The 19,392-nt window shown below is 46.6% G+C and overlaps 3 protein-coding genes across 3 annotated transcripts; 2 read left to right on the forward strand and 1 right to left on the reverse strand.

The window, feature by feature from the left end:
• Window positions 1–3,508: 3,508 nt before the first annotated feature.
• N7473_011984 (uncharacterized protein) lies at window positions 3,509–7,506 on the forward strand (the record flags this gene model as incomplete). Its single annotated transcript, XM_057157923.1, has 5 exons — window positions 3,509–3,590; window positions 3,648–4,461; window positions 4,519–5,179; window positions 5,239–7,180; window positions 7,496–7,506. The coding sequence occupies 5 exons, from the start codon at window positions 3,509–3,511 to the stop codon at window positions 7,504–7,506; spliced, it is 3,510 nt and encodes a 1,169-aa protein (XP_057003773.1).
• Window positions 7,507–13,540: 6,034 nt separating this feature from the next.
• On the reverse strand, window positions 13,541–16,372 carry N7473_011985 (glycoside hydrolase family 92 protein; the record flags this gene model as incomplete). The annotated part of the gene is made up of 6 exons (XM_057157924.1): window positions 13,541–14,297; window positions 14,352–14,901; window positions 14,961–15,100; window positions 15,149–15,471; window positions 15,530–16,167; window positions 16,237–16,372. The coding sequence occupies 6 exons, from the start codon at window positions 16,370–16,372 to the stop codon at window positions 13,541–13,543; spliced, it is 2,544 nt and encodes an 847-aa protein (XP_057003774.1).
• A 2,523-nt stretch (window positions 16,373–18,895) lies between these two features.
• On the forward strand, window positions 18,896–19,200 carry N7473_011986 (uncharacterized protein; the record flags this gene model as incomplete). The annotated part of the gene is made up of 2 exons (XM_057157925.1): window positions 18,896–18,922; window positions 19,030–19,200. 2 exons carry the CDS (start codon window positions 18,896–18,898, stop codon window positions 19,198–19,200), a joined length of 198 nt encoding a protein of 65 aa, XP_057003775.1.
• Window positions 19,201–19,392: the final 192 nt, after the last annotated feature.

Raw genomic sequence — 19,392 nt, forward strand, 5'->3', positions numbered from 1 at the left:
AAAATGGCTTACCATCAAGTGGCTGACAGAGATGTGTTGAATGAGGTATAAAGCCGAATGGTATAATATCAGCTAACTCGCATATCTCAAGGAATTCGAGGGTAAGATGTGCTCCGTGGCCATCAAAGAGTAGGAAGCGCTTTTCACCCTTTTTTAGACGGTCGGGTGTAGCAGTAGCTGAAATAAAATGATATAGCCATTCAGAAGCAATTTCATCAGAAATCCAGCCATTCGGTGAGGTAGCAGTAAGTGTGTTTAGAGGTAAATCCTCACTATTATGGAACCAGCTCTCCATAAAGACCCCGCCGCTTTTAAAGATAAATAGCGGATCCATTTGCCAGCCGTCAGCAGCAATACATTCGAGTGCAGTGATAGTTTCGCCTCGCTCAGCTTCAGCAAGGTCAGGGCAGTGCAATCTACCATTAATAACCTTACGAGACTGGCCCTGGCCAGGTTGGAAACCACACTCATCGAAGTTATAGACTAGCCTTGCAGGGATATCCTTTAGCAGGGTTGCAAGCTGATCATACCAGAAAGAGAGAGCCCCTGCATCTTCGGCTTGAATGCGCTTTGATTCCTTTAGATTCTGCTTCACTGGAGCGAGGGATAGGTGCTTTGGAAGGCGTGATATAAAGTAGTATGCCCAATTCTTGCCAACCGGCTGCCGACCCGCATCAGCGCGCGTAAGGGCCTGATTTGCCCACGCTTCTATAAGCTTTGCAGTAGGCGGTAGGTTCCAATCGCACATTTTGACTATCCAAGCAGTCAAAGCCTTCTCCTGATGTGATGTAAGCGCATTCTTGCGCGATTCAGTGGTAGAAAAGGGCGATCGGGCCTTCTTGACGCGATCGGCAAGGGTAGTTCGAGACACGCTAAATTCACGCGCAGTTTTAGCGATATTCGGCTTTTTTTGGTGTAGAACGGCTTTACAGGCCTTCTGCAGGCGATCCTCGTCAAAATTGGAGTATTTAGGCATATTGGGTGGTTGGGAAAGGGAGTTGAAATCGAATGGTAAAAATGTGACGGGGATTTAGGGGTGACGGGGATTTAGGGCGCACCCATAAGCGGAAGCGGTGGGTGGGCCGCAATATCATGGAGGGCACAGATATATGTTGACACGTTCTCTAGTGCTTAATTTAATATCCGCTGAATAGAGGATTTAAAGGTTTCAAAGCACCGGAGTAGCTCCTCTCTACTTGCCCGGTTACTTTAATCTATTAATATTCGTTAGGACTAGTAACTAATATCCTTATTTACGGCAGAGTGTTACCTTAATTAGAGTTTGTCACTTTAGTAGTAGGTACAAAAGCGCCGAAATTCGTAATCGAATAATTAGAGCAAGAGTAGCCGATAATTCTTCTATCTAGGCTAGTCCACTTATATATAGTGTTTCTATCGTCGCTCTGCAGCTCCTTCTCTAGCTCTTTATATAGGATAAGCCACTGAAAGTAAATCTTCCCCTGCAGGAATAGCGGTTATAACTCTAAGGCGACGAAGGAACGAGTCTAAGACTATATAGCACGGAGTTAGTTCGTATAATCTTGTAATATAAGGTAGAAAGATATTACAAATATAAACACTATTAGCACTAAGGACTAGGTCACTAGTAAATAATCGGCCGTCTGCGAGCGTCAGAGTTACCTTCGTGATATCTAATCTAATGATTTTAGAGTTAAGAAATAGCTAGACCGGTATGCCCGCTCCCTTAGACAACACTACGAGATTTCGAAGCGCCGAATAACGGCCTACTTAGTAAATTAGATCCCAGCCCTGCTTAAGATACCAGTAAAATATACTTCTACCTTCGATAACTCTGTCGTTCACCTACAGCACCGGCTTTCTTAATGTTTTCTGCTAGAGATATCGTTATATTCCTCTCTCCCCTGTGTGTGTATATAGAGTGAACTTTGCAGAAAAAGTAACGTTATTCTGAAATCTAAATCTCGAAAAGGAATATAAACAGGATATCACCAACTCTTTCCAGAGGAGTTCCCCTATAGTCAGCCGTTGATAGTCCGAGGCGCGTTAAAAGTCGCTAACAGTTTGGAGCAGCATAAATCACCGCGCTAACCTCCGCGGAAAATTTAGATCGCTCAAAATATCTTTGCCTCATTAACAGACAGAAACCGCGGGGAATATATCAGTCCTTACCAGAACTTTGTGCCCTTGACGCCGAAGAAAATCCGCCGCCGAAAGCCCTCTGATCCCGGCACCGACGATTATCAACGGCTCCATGGTCTTGCATAAAGATTCTCCCGTAGTGGATAAAAGTGGCCTAGGTGCTCTAGCCAATAAGGTAATACAAAAAGAGTTCCAAAATTGTGTTTAAGTCAGAGGGGTCTCGTTGACTATCTATATGTAACCTTGTGTTTCTCAGGGACCTCGCTGAATTAGTTCCAGTTACTCACATCACCCCTGATTGGCTAACGGATCTAAAACGTGTTCCTTATTTACAGGGATCTTGTCGTATACGGGTACTATGAACGACGATGGTTGTACCGACTCATTCGCTTAGTCAAGTTGGGCTATCGTGGCTACGGCTGAAATATATACAAGCGAGTAACAAGTTTGAAATCCCGATAAAAATATCTCTACCATTAACCTAGCCATGTAAATGGTAGAATGACACTTCATATCTGCAAATTCAAGAAAGTGGTTTAATTGAACTTTCGAAAGATCTTGCGGAAGAGAAATATGCACCTCGGCCCGTTGGACCGATTCTCGCCTCAAACTGTGGACTTTTGAATAGGCTCCGTCCAAAACTAAATGGAATACAGAGTAGATTCTTGGTGTCTCGGTCCCATGTTTGAAATTTCACTTGAATATGTGCTTGTTACCCTATTCGGAATGGACACGATGTCCCCTTCGAGATCAAAACATGATCAACACTTACCTACCACACCCGGAGATTTTTAGTGTCGTCAGCTGATATATATCTCCGATGCTATATCTCAATTAGGAGCGTTGCATAGGGGCAGGCTTTCAATCAGCATGCCCATCTCAACTGGAAAAAGTCGTACTAGAGGCAAAAGTCTTTATATAGAACACGCCCCACACTATCTGGATAAATGGCAATCTACAGCATAAATATAGGGCCGCTCGAAATCAGTTTCACCTCTTTGTTCTTTTCGATTATTTCTTGAACTCTATTCTGAAACACGCTAGTCTATTTTTAATTTAGCTTATCGTAAGAACGTGAAACATACTTTCAGAGAAAGTCACATGATTTTAATACACAATACATTCCTTGACTTCCCCAGGCCTAGGATAATTGATCATCATAGGCAACCTTTCCACGGGAACGGGTAAGAGCAAAATACGCTGGAGCAGCATAGCCACCCCTCTTGAACATCCAGGCAAGCAACGTAACATCTAGCTCTGTAGATATAACAGGAGATCGCGAAGGTTGGCTCCTCGGTGAACTTGATCAATCACCTGATTGCGGGGTACACTGCCATATTGGTAGTGCCAGCTTTCTGCCACCAAGCATCTGCACGATGCAAGTATCATGGCAACTAATATATCATATGGCGGCCCTAATTCGGGGTTCCAAGTCGGACAGAACTATGGCCATATTACTGCACAGTTCTGTAGGTGCAGGAACTATCACTCTAACAGAATATAACTAATTAGTGTGCTTCCCTCAGCACAATCGGAACTGTCGTCGAATCAAGCGTGCCTACGGGATCTGCGAACGACTAGTCCCCATGATGATAAGGACCGCATCGAAAGAACGAACGGAGGGTTGCTTAAAGACTTATATTGCTGGATCTTAGACAACCAGCAGTTCAAACATTGGCAAGACAACCGGAGCAGCCGTCTCCTCTGGATCAAAGGTGATCCTGGAAAGGGCAAGACAATGCTTCTGTGCGGTGTTATCGACGAATTAACTCGTTTGATTGGGTATAATGCAAACATCGCCTTTTTTTTCTGCCAAGCTACCGATGTGCGAATCAATAATACCACTGCCGTTCTCCGTGGCTTGATATATTCACTGGTTGAGAAGCAGCCATCTCTTCTCTTCCATGTGCAGAGCCGGTACAACCAAGCTGGCAAAGCCTTGTTTGAGGACATAAACGCATTGAGCGCCCTGTCAAAGATCTTCAAGGATATTTTGAAAGATCCGACCTTGCAAAATACCTATTTCGTGATTGATGCTCTTGACGAGTGCACAACAGATCTCCCTTTCCTTCTGGACTTGGTTGTCCAGGAATCATCCGCCTATTCCCACGTGAAGTGGATTGTTTCGAGCCGTAACTGGCCTGATATCGAAGAGCGTCTGGACACTGCAACCCAGAGAACGCTGATATCATTGGAGCTAAATGAGTCGTCTGTGTCTGACGCTATCCGCAAGTTTATTAGGCATAAAGTCCAGCAATTGACAGAGGTCAAAAAGTATACGGATGAGATCCGTGATACTGTTCACCGTCACTTATCCTCAAACTCGCAAGGCACTTTCCTGTGGGTGGCCCTGGTTTGTCAAGATCTTCATAGAACTTTGCGTATACATGTCCTTAGGAAGCTTAAAGCGTTTCCTCCTGGGCTGAATGCTTTATATAGTCGAATGATCGATCAAGTTCGAAAGTCGGACGATGCTGAGCTCTGCAAGCGAATACTAGCTGTTATGTCAATTGTGTACCAGCCTATCACACTTGACGAACTCACCGCGCTAGTTAAACTACCTGATGATCTCCCTAATGACTATGAAGCGTTCTTGCAGATTATCTCTATTTGTGGCTCGTTCCTGACTGTACGTGAGAACGTTATTGTTTTCGTCCACCAATCAGCAAAGGAATTCCTACTCGAAAAAGTGCGAATCGAGGTGTTCCCAAGAGGCAAAGAAGCTGAACATCTTCAAATTTTCTCGCGATCTCTGCAAATTATGTTCAAGACACTTCGACGTAATATCTTCGACATTCCGTTTGTTGGAATTTCAACCGATGAATTCACACAGCCTAGTCCGAATCCTCTAGCAACCGCAAAATACGCGTGTCGGTATTGGATTGACCACCTTCAGGACGGTTGGTGTGGTAAGGATAAGGATCACAGCCTTGATGATGGAGGATACGTGGATCGTTTTCTGCAGCAAAACTATCTTCACTGGCTGGAAAGTCTTGGGATTTTAGGAAGCGTGCCACAAGGCATAACGGCTATGCTGAAGCTGGAGGGCTTACTTCAAGTGAGTGATCGCTTCAAATACAAAATTAACCAAAATTCTAAATCGGCACCCCTTTTTAGAACAATGAAAACTCAGAGGCCCTGCTATACCGGGCTCAAGATGCGTCCCAGTTCATTCGATACTACAGAGAGGCAATCGAGAACAGCCCCCTTCAAGTATACAGTTCGGGCCTCATCTTTAGTCCAACTAAAAGTACTACGAGGACGTGCTATCAAAATGAGAAGCCAGATTGGATATTGAACAGCCCAGGAGTAGATACAAACTGGAGTACATGTCTCCATACCTTCGAGGGACATGGTCTTCAGGTGAACTCTATTACCTGGTCCAAAGATGGAAGCCGACTCGCGTCAGCATCGCTTGATAACACGGTCAAGATTTGGGATTCAGTCACTGGCCAGTGTGCGTCGACCTTAAAAGGGCACAGTGGTTCGGTCAACTCGGTTTGCTGGTCGCAAGATGGAAGCCGACTTGTGTCATCGTCACATGATAAGACGGTAAGAATTTGGGATCCTGCCACTGGTCAGTGCGTGTCAGTCTTCGAGGGGCATAGTGAACAGGTCAACTCAGCTGTCTGGTCGCGAGACGGAAGCTTGCTCGCATCGGCGTCTTGGGACAATACAGTCAGGATTTGGGACCCCGTTAATGGCAACTGCGTGTTCAATTTTCGAGGGCACACGGCTCCTGTTTATTCCATTTACTGGCAGAATTATGGACGCAATCTTGCATCGTTGTCCATTGATAAAGAAGTCAGGATCTGGGATACGGACACCGGCGAGTGTCTATTCACAATCGAGGGTGGCGACGGCGAGGGGGATGGTTATCCTGTCATGTCAATTGCCTGGTTGCCAAACGAAAGTCGACTCGCATTAGTATCGGTTAAAATGAGGGTCGGGATTTGGGATTTGGCCACGGGAAAATGCATATTAACCCTCGAGGGTCATAAAAGCTGGATCAAATCAATGGCATGGTCGCAAGATGGAAGCCAACTTGCATCAGCATCACATGATAAGACAGTTAGGATCTGGGATCCGACTACTGGTCAGTGCAAATTTACCCTTGAGGGGCATACTCAGCAGGTCAACTTGCTTGCCTGGTCGCAAGATGGGAGTCGGCTCGCATCGGCGTCCTGGGATAATACTGTCAAGATCTGGGATCCTTTAAATGGCAAGGTCATGTCGACTCTCGAGGGGCATAGTGCTCCGATTAGCTCAATTTGCTGGCCGCAGGATGGACGCCGACTCGCATCATCGTCTTTTGATAAGACAATCAGGATCTGGAATCCGGACACCGGCCACCTCGCATACGTCTTTGAGAGACATAGAGATGAAGTTATATCAATTGTGTGGTCACAGGACGGAAGCCGACTAGCATCAGCGTCATTCGACAGGACAGTCAGGATCTGGGATCCTGCTACCGGTCAGTGTATATTGACCATCCGAGGTCATAGTGGTCCGGTATATTCAATTGCCTGGTCTCAAGATGGGCGCCTCCTCGCGTCAGGGTCGGATGACAAGACAGTCGGCATTTGGAATCCAGTAACCGGCCAGAGCATGTCAACCCTCGAGGGACATCGTCAGCAGATCAACTCTGTTGCCTGGTCAAAAGACGGCAGCCGACTTGTATCAACTTCCTTCGATAATACAGTGAGGATTTGGGATCCGATTGCCGGCCAGTGTATATTGACCATCGAAAGGAATAGCGGATGGTTTAGGTCGCTTGCATGGTCGCAGGATGGAAGCCGCCTTGCGTTAGCATCTTCGGATAACACAGTCAGACTCTTTGATCCTTCCACCGGCGAGTGTGTGTTGATCCTCGAGGGGCACAATAATCTGATCTACTCAATTGCATGGTCGGATGACGGAAGCCGGCTCGTTTCAGCATCAGATGACAACACCGTCAAGATCTGGGACTCGGCCACCGGCCAATGCATGTCAACAGTCCATATCAGCTCAGTTGGCACTGTTCAATTTGACAAACTGAACATCAACCGTCTACATACGGGTATTGGCACATTTAGTGTAGGCTCAACGCCTACTACGCATGATTCAACCTCGTTCCCTCAAAAGACTGGCTTTGGCCTGAACGAGGATTTTTCCTGGGTAACCTACAATGGAGCCAACCTCCTTTGGCTACCTGCGGAGTATCGGCCGTCTTCCCCTTCTCTATTTGCTATGTTTTCAACAACTGTGGCAATTAGCTGTTCATCAGGCCGTGTCATATTTCTTGCCCTCTCTCGAGAAAACCTCTTTCGGGTGTCGTGCCAGCATCTACGTTATTGAAATCCATGTGTCCTTCCAACGTACTGGCCCGATTTAGCAAGCCCTTGAATCATCTCGTATACACCTACGACAGTCAAGATTTACCCATCTCTGAGAGATGAGACGCAAGAACTGCCATTTATGTGGCTGAGAATATGGATCCGTTCCTCGATGTTAGCACTGATCAATGCCCGCATTTTTCAGATCGCAAAGGTACGTGCATCTCCCAATAGCCCAGCGCTCCCCAAGACCTTTTGAAACAAACATTTCATCCGCACACTGAGCAGAGGGGTGAGCATGGTGAGCGCGGAGGAAATGCTTTCTGTAGGGTGCGTCAACGACGCTCTTTGCTACCTTCCACCGTCCCCCCCAAAAATGGCGCCTCGGCTCCCTCCATCCAAGCTTACGATTGTTTGAGACATGATACATAGCAGATCATTGACTACGTCACAGATGGCTGAAGCCGCTGAATGCAGCGAGCGCTCAATCATCAATATTCGCGATAATCTGCGCCTGTTCGGAGTTGTCAGAGCTTCCTCAACTCGCGTCGGCCGGCGACGAAGCAGCAGCCCACCAGATGATTAATTTTTTCTACTTGCGCACGAATTCCCACCCATTCGACAAATCCTGTCTGGGTGAGTTGAGAACAGTTGACCGAAGGTGGGAATGCGAGTGGCAAAAGTGGTTGCCAGACAACCAACTACCCCTTCTTCTTGACATGTTTAATTTGTTTGTTAGGAGTAGGTTCTAGAACGAATAATTCATACAAGACAATACTGGCCTATTTTTATACATTTATTTAAAACGGTATTAGATTACAGCCAAACACGGAGTCAGGGGTAGACTAACTAGAGTAGGCATAGTATGATGCAAGATAAAGCTCAAAAACAAATTAAAGAGAAAGAAAAACATGAAGCTAATTTCGAGCAGCCCTGTATCACTTCATCGAACAGGAACGTGGTATGCGTGAAATGGTTTTTCTCTATGATCTATTGTACAATATGGTATGAGCCGAGAGATGCGATAAGATGGAATCACGGAACAGATTCATCGATCGAGCCCATTTGCCTGGCACTATTGCATTGAAGCTCGGTCAGCAAACCTGTTTCCAACCCGAGAGAAAGAAGTCAAAAATATGATACAAACCATCTGCTAATAAATCCCCCGATTCTGAAGCAACTCCTGATACAAGCCCCGTTCGACAACCCGCGACCCCTTTCTATTCTGACTTTCCCCGTAATATCTGCCTTCTAAATAGTCGCTAGTCTGTGTACAACAGCGATAATAGTTATACTCCGCTGCTAGCTAATCTTTTAAGAGCGGCTTAAACTAGTTTCTCGGACTGCGAGTCCAGACTTAATATTGCCTTATCTAAGAGGAGCAGAGATAGTTTGCGGAGTAGTGTATACGTAATACACAGGCGCTGGCGCTAGCCTCTGCTAAGGATTGCTAGGCTTTGATTCCTAGGTCTGTGTAGTATCCTTCTAACAGGGAGGTAATAAAATCGTGAATTTCGGTGTTAATATATACTTAAGTTAATTCTTCTTTTTGTACTCCGAGTCCTTGAGTCCGAGAGTGATATTATTACAGATAGTGCCTTCGAACAGTCGTAGCTCTTAGGCTACTAATAATAAAGATCTATAGTAACTTATAAGGTTAGATTGATAGAGCTGATATCCTCGCTGTTAAGGAAAATAGTGCTATAGAGCGGATTGTAGAATCTCTCGAGGATTAATATTAAGCTAGTCTTGCTATACCTTAAAGGTCTAACAAACACTACGAATTACCTACTTTCGATAGCGTAGTGGGGGAACTGCTGACAGATATGTGAGAGAAGTTTCGGCGGAGATAGATTGGTGGCAGCTGTTCTGATTCTATGCCGTGGAGGTTGGTGTAGTTGCATGTTTGTTTGTTTGCTTATTTTATCTGATCTTTACTATTTGGTCTGTTTGTTTTCGGGATTTCGAAAAAGGATGAAAAGCCTCATGTAGACGATGAAAATAAGACACACAACTGAACAGTCATTACATACATCATTGTGGATTCATTCCTCTCTTAGATTTTTCTGATTTAATCGTCCACGACTACTGATCTCACTACCTATCCTGGTGAAGCATTGCTGAAGCATTTCTGGGGAACCGGAAATGCTTGCCCTCAATCGTCCATTGAGGTGGTATTAACCTCGTCTGTGGCTATGGCCCCCTATCTCATCTTCTGCTGAGAATCTATTCCATTCGTGCCTCGACCTGTCCGTTCCGACCAGACTGCTATTAGCGCAAACCCCCCCGTTTACTGCTCTTTGCCAGTTCCTTAGTAGCCTCGTCCTGCTGAGCAAAGAAGGTCTTTTGGCCTATAACTGAAAGTATGCCGACAAACGCTAAAGAGGATAAAATAAAGTAAATATTAAAATACAGAATAAAGAAAATCTGTTCCGTAGGTTGAAATAAAGGGATATAGCTGCAATTTGTACTTCACGACTTAAACACAGATCTTAGTGTCTGATAAGAGCAGAACACTTTTCTCCACGCTAGAGTATAGCAGGCGGTCGAAGCCCTCTATTTTTGCGTCACCAGGGCCCGGTTCGTTATTTCTTGAGAAGGAAAAGAGATTGTATAATCGAGTATCTCAAGAGACACGGGCACGATAAAAATGGAGGTCCATCAAAAATTAGATCGGAAGATACACAGAACTGTAGGGTAAAGCGCTCCTTTGGGTATAGGCTGAGCGTCGACTGGGTGCTCAATAGATGCCTATGGTGAACATCTGAGTAATCGGTGATGGCTCAGTGAGCAGCTAATCAGACTCACTGAGCGCTCATTGGACCTCACTGATAATCACGTGATGGGACTAAGCAGCTCAGTGAGTCTGACTCTGAGCGCCCTCATAAAAGCGGCGGCAGCTAAAAGAGGAAAGCCCCACCTGGCATAGGAAAAATGTTACGTATACTCCGTAGTGTCCTATATAATAACCAGAAATATGTGGAAAATATCTCGATACACCCACGACGTCCTACCGGAGACTCGTGTTAATAATGACTGCAACACTCCTTTGGGTGCGTCGGGAGGCCTTTTCACAAACCCCGTCACTTTTGAATACTCTCTCTTGGTCTCTTTGAGTCTAATGGGCTCCTTGCGCACCATTTCGTCAATGGATTGACAAAACTCCTTGCCTTCCACGGATCAAGAAAGGCACATATGAATGCGGCTGTGCGAGCCAGTACCACTCACAAATGTCGGGATATCATGGCACTTTGCGATGGCCAATCGGTTACTGCGATTCATGATTCTTGCTACGCTTCCCCAGACAAACAGGGCCGCAGTTCATTTTCAAGTACTACAAGAGCTACTGGTCCCCCAGTATGTTCGACGAATATCGCTTGTGATTTTTCTCTCGGGCACGCTGCCAAAATATCTTGCGCTGATGAATGCCCTTGGGGGTTCAACCTTCTCTGATGAATCAAAGGATAAAAACCCGACAGTTACAAGGCCAAAATGGCTTCCAACGAAGCTGAAGTTGAAGTACATGCTCTCCTCTCACGTAATCCCAGACCCAGAAAGAGATATCCAAGACTCCCCGGAGCTTCACGCTTCAGGTTCAACAGGACATCATAACCGCATATCAGCAATATCTGGAAGATCGCAACATACTCCTGTGTCCTTTGCCATTTCATGCTGAGGGTACTCCCCGGAAGGAAGTCGAGGCTTATGGGAGTTCAGTTCATCGCTGAATTGCTCCGAGTGATGCTGGACATGGAGCATGGATGGTAGTTAAGGGTATTAGCTTGGCAGCTTCCAGGGAAGATTCAATCGAAATTGTTACTTACGCTCTCCTCAAGAAATCCAGGTTTTAATATACCCACACTGCCACTGAATAATTTCATGCATTCTTTCATGAAAAGGCATCTACCTGGTTCAGAGAGGATCCTCAGCAATTCTGTCGGAAGCCCGGAGACCCTTGTTTTTCGTCAACGAGCTAATAAGGTATTGAACTACCTTGGTGATCTTGCTCAAATCAACACGACCAACTCGGTCGCTATCCAACTCACTCGAGTGATGGAGCTCTTGGGTGGATTCCGATTTCAAGATGGCGACTTGCTGGATATCTCACCGGCCCTGATGCTCCGACTTCACCTAATTCAAGGGTGCTACTACTATCTCAAGCGGTACCCCGACGCCCTTCCGGATGAAAATTATCAGTAGAATTCATGACGGGCATGAGCTGTCCATTCTATAGGCCTATGTCTTCCAACCAGGCATCTTCCAGAACGAGAAGGCTGGGCTCAGGCTTCGGGACGAGGACCACGTAAGCTTGTCTACTATCTCTATTGTGAAATGAACACATGTACAGCTGAAGGTATGGTAAGTTCTTTCCTTTTGCAGGCGCTACCGCGGATATTTTCTCGTCAAGTTAACCCGTGGATCATATCAACAGGCCGAACCCGCTGACCAGGCGATGAAGAATCCTTTGGAGTATTCATATGGACATATTGGCCTATGGATATATAAGTGACTTGTCTCCTTTCTAAGCACATCTCTACCATAGCGGCCCGCGTGGATGGCTGATAAGGCTCATTCATAGCGACCCCACTATCATTTGAGAACAGAACAACACGACAGAACAACACGACAGAACCCACTTTCGGAGTGTGGTAGCATTACTCTTGGAACGGCATTCAGACATCACAGCAACGTTGGGCCTTGCATGATGTTTTCCAGTGACGATGAGAAACTGACGTCCTACGCGCTCTCTCTGTGGTCATAGTTTTGATGGCCCCAGCATGATTGACAAACTGGCTGTTTGATGAGGCACTGTCGAGACAAACACGAAATTACGAGGCGACAATGAAACTCTCCGCTTTAAGAGCCATGGCGTTGTGTTGAACGTGCCATCCGTGTACATATGACATCCGCCCTTGTGTGGAAGTCGAGAGAACGAGGTGCTTTCAGCAGAGTTCCTCGTAATCAAAGAGCAAGGAATGATCAGAATTGGAACAATTCAAAGATCTATGTCTTTTCGTGAGTATTTCTATCGAGATTGCTTTCTTTTACTGGCTGGCTTGCGCTTTCTCTACTTTACTAACTCAAATGGGATTGCAGGTTGCTCGTGTGTCCTAACGTGTTTCTGTGACTTCCTCGCATTCAGGTTTACCTGTCCGGTGACCAAGAACTACCAATTACTTATGCCCGAATTTCTCGGCATGTCAGGGCCGATCCCCGACATGGCTCGCAGGTGCGCAATTCTCCTTCCAATGGTGACGGTAGCATGCTGAACCTATTTTTTAGATTCCTAATGTCCGTCAATCCCACAGCCACATGGTGGACTTGAGTGCGCTGGGCTTCAGAAAGCAGCTCTTACATCATGGGTGTGTGATATAAGGTTGCTTTCGAGGCCACGGAGAAAAAAATACGCATTCGCGCCATTCACGCCATCCACGCCATCCACGCCATCCACGCCATCCACGCCATCCACGCCATCCACGCCATTCACGCCATCCACGCCATTCACGCTAATCGCATTAATTGCGTTAAATCATGGCCTCTAATATGGATTCCATCACCAACGACCCAGACCCACCTATTCAGACCAATCCCCTGATTTCAAAATTGTTCTGAGACACTCTCGCTCTTGCCCCTACCACTGGATGTGAATACTGTGGGATAGGGACCGAAGACCTTCTCCGATGTGCCAGATGCAAGATGACATTCTACTGCTGCCGTGAGCACCAAACTGCTCACTGGCCATCCCACAAGGCCGAGTGTTAGATAACCTCCTCCGATGTCCCAGATACAGAGTGATTCCCTACTACGGAAGTGAGCACCAGATTACTCGCTGGCCATCAAACAAGGCCGCTTGTAACATGATCAAAAATCATCGAGTTGCTGCACACGTCATTGAGAGAGTTGATGTGAACCTTCTGATCAGCTTCAGTACAGTGGCTCCGGAAGTCTGGAGACCCTTAGTATCTCGTGGACGGAGTAATGAGGTATCTCTGTGGAGATATTTCTATTTGCTGTCTGAGGAAGGATATGGAAAATGTTGAAGTGAACTAAGGAATGCATTGTACAGAACATAATGATAATACAAAACTCTCTGCTCTCCAAGTTTACCAACCCTTCTGCCATTGTGGTCCAGTGACAATTTGAGCATGATGATTCAAATGTGCAGCATGTCTAGCATGATTTCTGCGACCGCCAACAATTGGTCTCTCGAGTCGATCCAGTTCGTCAACAATGCCACCGAATGAGCGACCCATCACCCTCGACGATGTGCTATCAGACAAAGAAGGTGGAAGATCACCAGGCCCAGTCCCCCAAGCACTTTCATTGCGACCTAAAATGAGAACCAAGTCTTGACCCTGATTGAAGAAGTCATGGTCGACCCAATTACGGGTATACGGTCTTCCATTCAATGTAGCCGACTGGATAAAACCAGTAGCTCCGGTGTTGTTGAGCGAGTTGAACTTACTCCAATTCGCAACGCGTATAGTCGCCGTATTGCCCGTGAGAGGCGAGACGATGCTGACTGATTCAAAGAATGGAACTGTAATAAGATAAACGCTCTGTCCTGGGTTTGGGAAAAGACCCATCATGGACATCGCAACAAATGAGCCCATGGCACCGGAATCGTCGTTGCCAGGGAGTCCGGCGGGAGTCGGAGAGAAGTAGTCTGGAATGTATGTGCGAACCCGAGCAGTGGATTTAGCGGGACGACCGGCGTAATGATATTGGAAGACGGTGAGGAAGGCAGGTTCATTTCCGATATAGGTGATATTCTGATCGTGGAGGTAGTCGAGGCGCTTGACAAAGCTGGAAGGACCACCGAGCATGGGAATCAGAGCTGCCATGTCGTGAGGAACAAAGCTTCGTAGTATCAGTCAGTTGTAGACAACAAGTAGCAATGATAAAGTAACATACAATTGGTATTCCCAGATACTGGACTCAAAAGTTTCTGCAGCAGTATTTTGAAGCGAACAAACACTTCCGCTGTTATCAATATTTGAGCATTTGAGAGGATCCTGGTGTCCCCAGGTTTGATTCAGGTATTTGGGCTGGAAGAATCCAGTAAAGCCAGTGTCTGTCCCATTGTTGAATGATGTCTGGTCCTCTTTGAACAAGTTCTTCCATGACTCGGAGCGCTTCTTATATTTCTCAGCGTCCCCAGTCTTGTTGAGACCCCGGGCCATCTGTGCGATAGCAAAATCGTTGTATGAGTACTCAAGAGTGCGCGAGATACTGCGTGTCATTGTACCAAAGCCTAAGTAGTCGAAGTCTTCCACGGGAATATAGTGAAGCTCTTTCCAGCTCTGAAGACCTCCACGACCCTCATTGGACCAGTCGTATGGCTCCTCTTCAGCGTCCTTCTGCACTGCTGCATATCCAGCATCCCAGTCAATTCCGTTATTGAGACCCTTGACATAGGCGTCGACCAAGATGTTGTCGGCGTTTGAGCCACCCTGTGTGAAACCTGAATGGCAATGTTAATGAACAGCGCCAAATTTGATTTAAATACATTGTTTGACGTACCCTTGCATAGTGACATCCGACAGTCCGGCAGCCACCCCAAATGGCGCTGGGTATCAATAAGAGACCGCACCATCTGGGCGACGGAGTTCGGGTCGAAGATTGTCAGGAAGGGGATTTGAGAGCGGAAAGAATCCCAAAGACTGATTATGGTTAGCGACTAGTCTCATCATCCATCGAAGCTGACAAACCAATAGAAAGAGTCAAAATATGGCTCGGAGCTTGTCCACAGCGGGTTCTCGCCCGTATAGTTCTGGGGGTTGATCATGGTTCGGTAGATACCACTGTAGAAATTAGTGAGAACGGACTCCTGTACACCGTTCCGTGAGACACGAATTGGTCGGAGTTTCTCGGTCCATTGATCAACAGCAGCTTGACGCGTGGATTCAAAGTCGAAGTTGCTGATCTCCGCTTCCGCATGTAAACATGCCTGCTCGATGCTAATGAAGCTCACGCCCACACGAGCTTGGACTATGCCATCTGATGGGGTCTCATGACGAATAAATCCTCCTCCCTAGAAATCGATCTAGCTCAGAATTTTGTACTATCAGAGGCACCATATGCATGCTTACCGGAAGTGGATAGCCATTGATACTCCGAGAAATGGTCAGGTCATGGACTTCGGTACTAGCTCGACCATCGACAAAAATGCCACTATCCCTCAACCAGCCAGAGCTTTGGAAATCGGCACAGAAGTGGAGAGTATACGCTCCACTCCCAAAGCTTGGCAGGAACCTGCCACTACCCGTCATGCGGCCACTAGATTCATCAATGGAGATGGTCGCATTGTCCTGCCGAGAGTCGGACAAATCCGAGAGATCCAACAGGATCAGCGGATTACTTTTCTCAGGGAACGTAAATCGAAAGAGTGAAGTATGATGAGCGGCGGTCATTTCAACATGGACCCCCGACTCCAATGAAAGCGCAAAGTAGCCCGGACTGGCCTTGACCGAGTCCGGAGTATAAGGAGTTGCTCGAGCTTTCTTCGGATAGACGCAGCCATTCACGTCGTCATCCTTGCATTGTGCGTAAGGAAACAAGGGAAAATTGCCGAGAGACGGACTGCCACCTGTACCCGAGTCGTGCATGCTCGAGAACCCAGTCACATTGCTGCCATCGTATGCGAAACCGCCCTGGTTGCTGTCGGAATTGGTATCAGCGCCCGCCTTGGCCATGCCATAGGGCAGCGAAGCACCGGGGAAGACATTTCCTATGGTATGAAACGGTCTCGTTAGATAAAAAAGAACGAAAAAAAGACATTGAGTGGCTTTCAACTTACCTCCGTTGGTGCTGCCGATCAGCGGGTCAATATACTGGAGTACATCGTACTCCTCCACTAACGGGGACTGGGCGGTATGGACCAGCGCGTGACTGCTGGCAAGAAAGAGCGACACAATCAAATGCTGTGATAGCATGATTGCAAAAGAGTGTAAGGTAGAAAAGCCAGCATCTCGCTCGGAAAGCAGGAAGGCCGGTATTTAGGAGGATTGCGATGCCCCTGCGTAGGGGATCGCGGCTGCCCGCCGGCATGCATCCTCTACACCCCTGTCGATCATCCCCGCGTCGCGGTGTTGCATCGAGACCCTGAATTATTTGCAACACTCCATGCACGTTACTGCGCGCTAGTCCTGTGTGGTAGATGACACGATCATCAAAGCTGGTAGATGAGCAGCTGGTACGGTCGCCCGTGGCGATCAGGCGGGCCGATTTGTGAGTCGGCTGATTGGCCTGGGGTCTTGAGCCCCTTTCATGCCACAACCCTTACGCTACAATCTCATCTGTAAAAAGAGACAGCGGATATTTCCGTCAAGAATGTGATTGTGGCTTGCATGTTCGATCCCATGAATGTAAGTTTACTGAAGACACTATCCTTGTCTATCAGCATACTAACATCCTTAGGCTCGGCAGGTAGTTACTTGACAAAGTATACAGAGAACCTCAACATAGAATCTTCCTTATAGACCATCTCCTATTCCCATCGGGTTTTTTTCATCTGTGTTTTTTTTCCTTCAAATATGTTCTAATTGTCTGAAGGTATTCAGAATAATATCCGATGAGGGAAGAATCTATCCGTTTCATTTAGGTCAACTATGTATAAACATGTATACTGTTTCCGAATCTCCAGGATAGATTTTTTGGAATATGGTCTGGAACAGACTCACCTGTTTACCTCTGTGTAATCACTAAACTCTAGTCGTCTCCGACTTCCGCGTGTTTGGGGAAATGAATTGCTGCCGTAGGTAAACTCACAAGCCAAAATCACCGGACTTCATGAATCTCTCCCAGGAAGGCACACGTAGCTAAGTCTGTCCCAGTTAAAGCCACACACAGTAGACATTACCCTCATTCTCAGCGCGCGAATGAAGGTAAAGATATTGGAATATCATATTGAATACCGGTCACCCTACATTGATAGACGGAGAAGACCTAAAAGAAAAAGCCATTCATCAGATAGAAGAGCAAACAGAGCGGGTAATAGTGTTTCCCAGCAACTTTGAGCTTCCAAAGTTGACATGCTTGTGTGAATCTCAAGAGTAAGTGTGGACCAATCAAAATACGGAAACATTGGAATCTGTGATATTCGCATTTTGAATTGTGATTGCGGAGATGGCAAGAATTTTTCACATCCTATCATAATCAGACCTATTAGTGAAGTAATGATGATAGTTACAGTTGCTTGAGTTAGGCACCGCATCGAATAGCTTCCTCCTCATTCATCCTTGCTTAGGATTAAAAGAATTATAGAGATTATCCATAACTAATATAGATTTCTATTCTTATCAAGCCGCACCCTGACGGGACGCGTCTCTCTTCCCACCGTTTACGTTTGCTTAACCTGGCCACGTGAAGACAGATTGTTCTCGAGAATGCAGATTTACGTATCAAACATTTACGGCAGCAGTCAAGGCTCCGCTTTACAACGTGGGCCCGCTGCGTAGGACTATGAAGTCGCGGGGCTCTTCTTCTCTCTTCCTTCTTTCTCTCTCGCAGTCTTCCTTCACCATTTTTCCCTACCTCCATCTCGCCTTCCTCAGTCTCCACCGTTACCCATCACTTTCATCTATTCTTTCTGATTGGAACCATCTCAACTTTCTCATCCTCTTTTGACTCACATCAACCGCACCATCCACGCCCTCCACACGTCACCTCCAACATGGATTCCGCCGTCAACGACCCGATCCGCCTATTCCGACAAATTCCTCATTTATAAGCTATTCTCTACTCCTCTCGCTCGTGCTCCCTCTACGGAATGTGAATACTGTGAGGTGGAGACCGAAGACCTCCTTCGCTGCGCCAGATGCAAGGTGACATTTTACTGCGGCCGTGAGCACCAACTCGCGCATTGGCCGTATCACAACTAGCTCATGTTTTAAACCCTCGGCTGTCAAGCGGCCCTCCTCGATGAGGTCGCAGAATGGACCGTGAGATGCTCTGTCCCGTAAAAAGTGGTCCTTGCAGCAGTATGTAAAGGCACGACAGTGACCACAATCATAGAGTTCTCCTGACTGCTCTAGACAGAAGGCACAGCCTGAGACGAGAATAGACGACTCTCGACTCTCTGGTTCCAAGTCCAAGGAGCTCGGATTAGGAATATTCGAAGTGAACGCCTCATGATCGTGCTTGCTTGCGTGCATTATATCCTCGATGGAAACATCTGAATAAGTGATTTGAGCTATTTTAGAGCGAACAAAAGGTTTGGAAATATGGAAAATATCCTGGAGGGAAAGGATATTTGAAATTTGCGTCGGTAGAGTGTTTTGGGAGGTGAAGAAGGAATGGTGGGGAGATGTCAGGAAGGAAAATGTCGAAGCACCCATCTAAACAAGGAGTTCATGTGAACTTCTTGCCAAGTGAGATAGTGCAAACAGTCTAGTGTTCTCTTATATCTACCTCATCTGACTATTCTTTTCTAATGCTTCCTTTGCAAGGATCTTGCCATGTCATTTTCAGCCTCGACAGCCATGGTGAGCCCATAATCAGCTACCATTCACCCAATACCGTGTATTTCGCCTCAATGTTCAAGATCCAGCATGCTCCAGCAACTAATAGCTAACTTAAGTTATCATAATAGAACCAGGCCGCTATTACCTTGTGTTATCCTCGTGATTTCCTCCTATTTCAAGTCAATATCTTCCTCCGACTCCGCAATCCGGGCCAGATCTACGGCAATCCCCTAGATCAAGGGCTCCCATATGAGCTCAATCCAACTACAGCATTTATTGAATACCTGAAGGCCCAATAACCTCTAAAGCTGCGATGTGGAGGGGTGATATTGCTTCTCTACTTGCCCGATATTTTATACTTCGGTTAGGGTCTGTGAGGGTCACGTGCTGGTCACGTGTAATGTACTTTCGCCTGAAAATTCAGGCGACTTTCTCCGCCGGATCTCGAACTATACCAGAGGCTCCTACGGCTTTGCGAGCTTTTCATGGTG

The sequence above is a fragment of the Penicillium subrubescens genome (genome assembly GCF_028828155.1).
Source record: "Penicillium subrubescens strain IBT 31985 chromosome Unknown utg000010l_segment0_segment0, whole genome shotgun sequence".
NCBI lineage: Eukaryota > Fungi > Ascomycota > Eurotiomycetes > Eurotiales > Aspergillaceae > Penicillium > Penicillium subrubescens.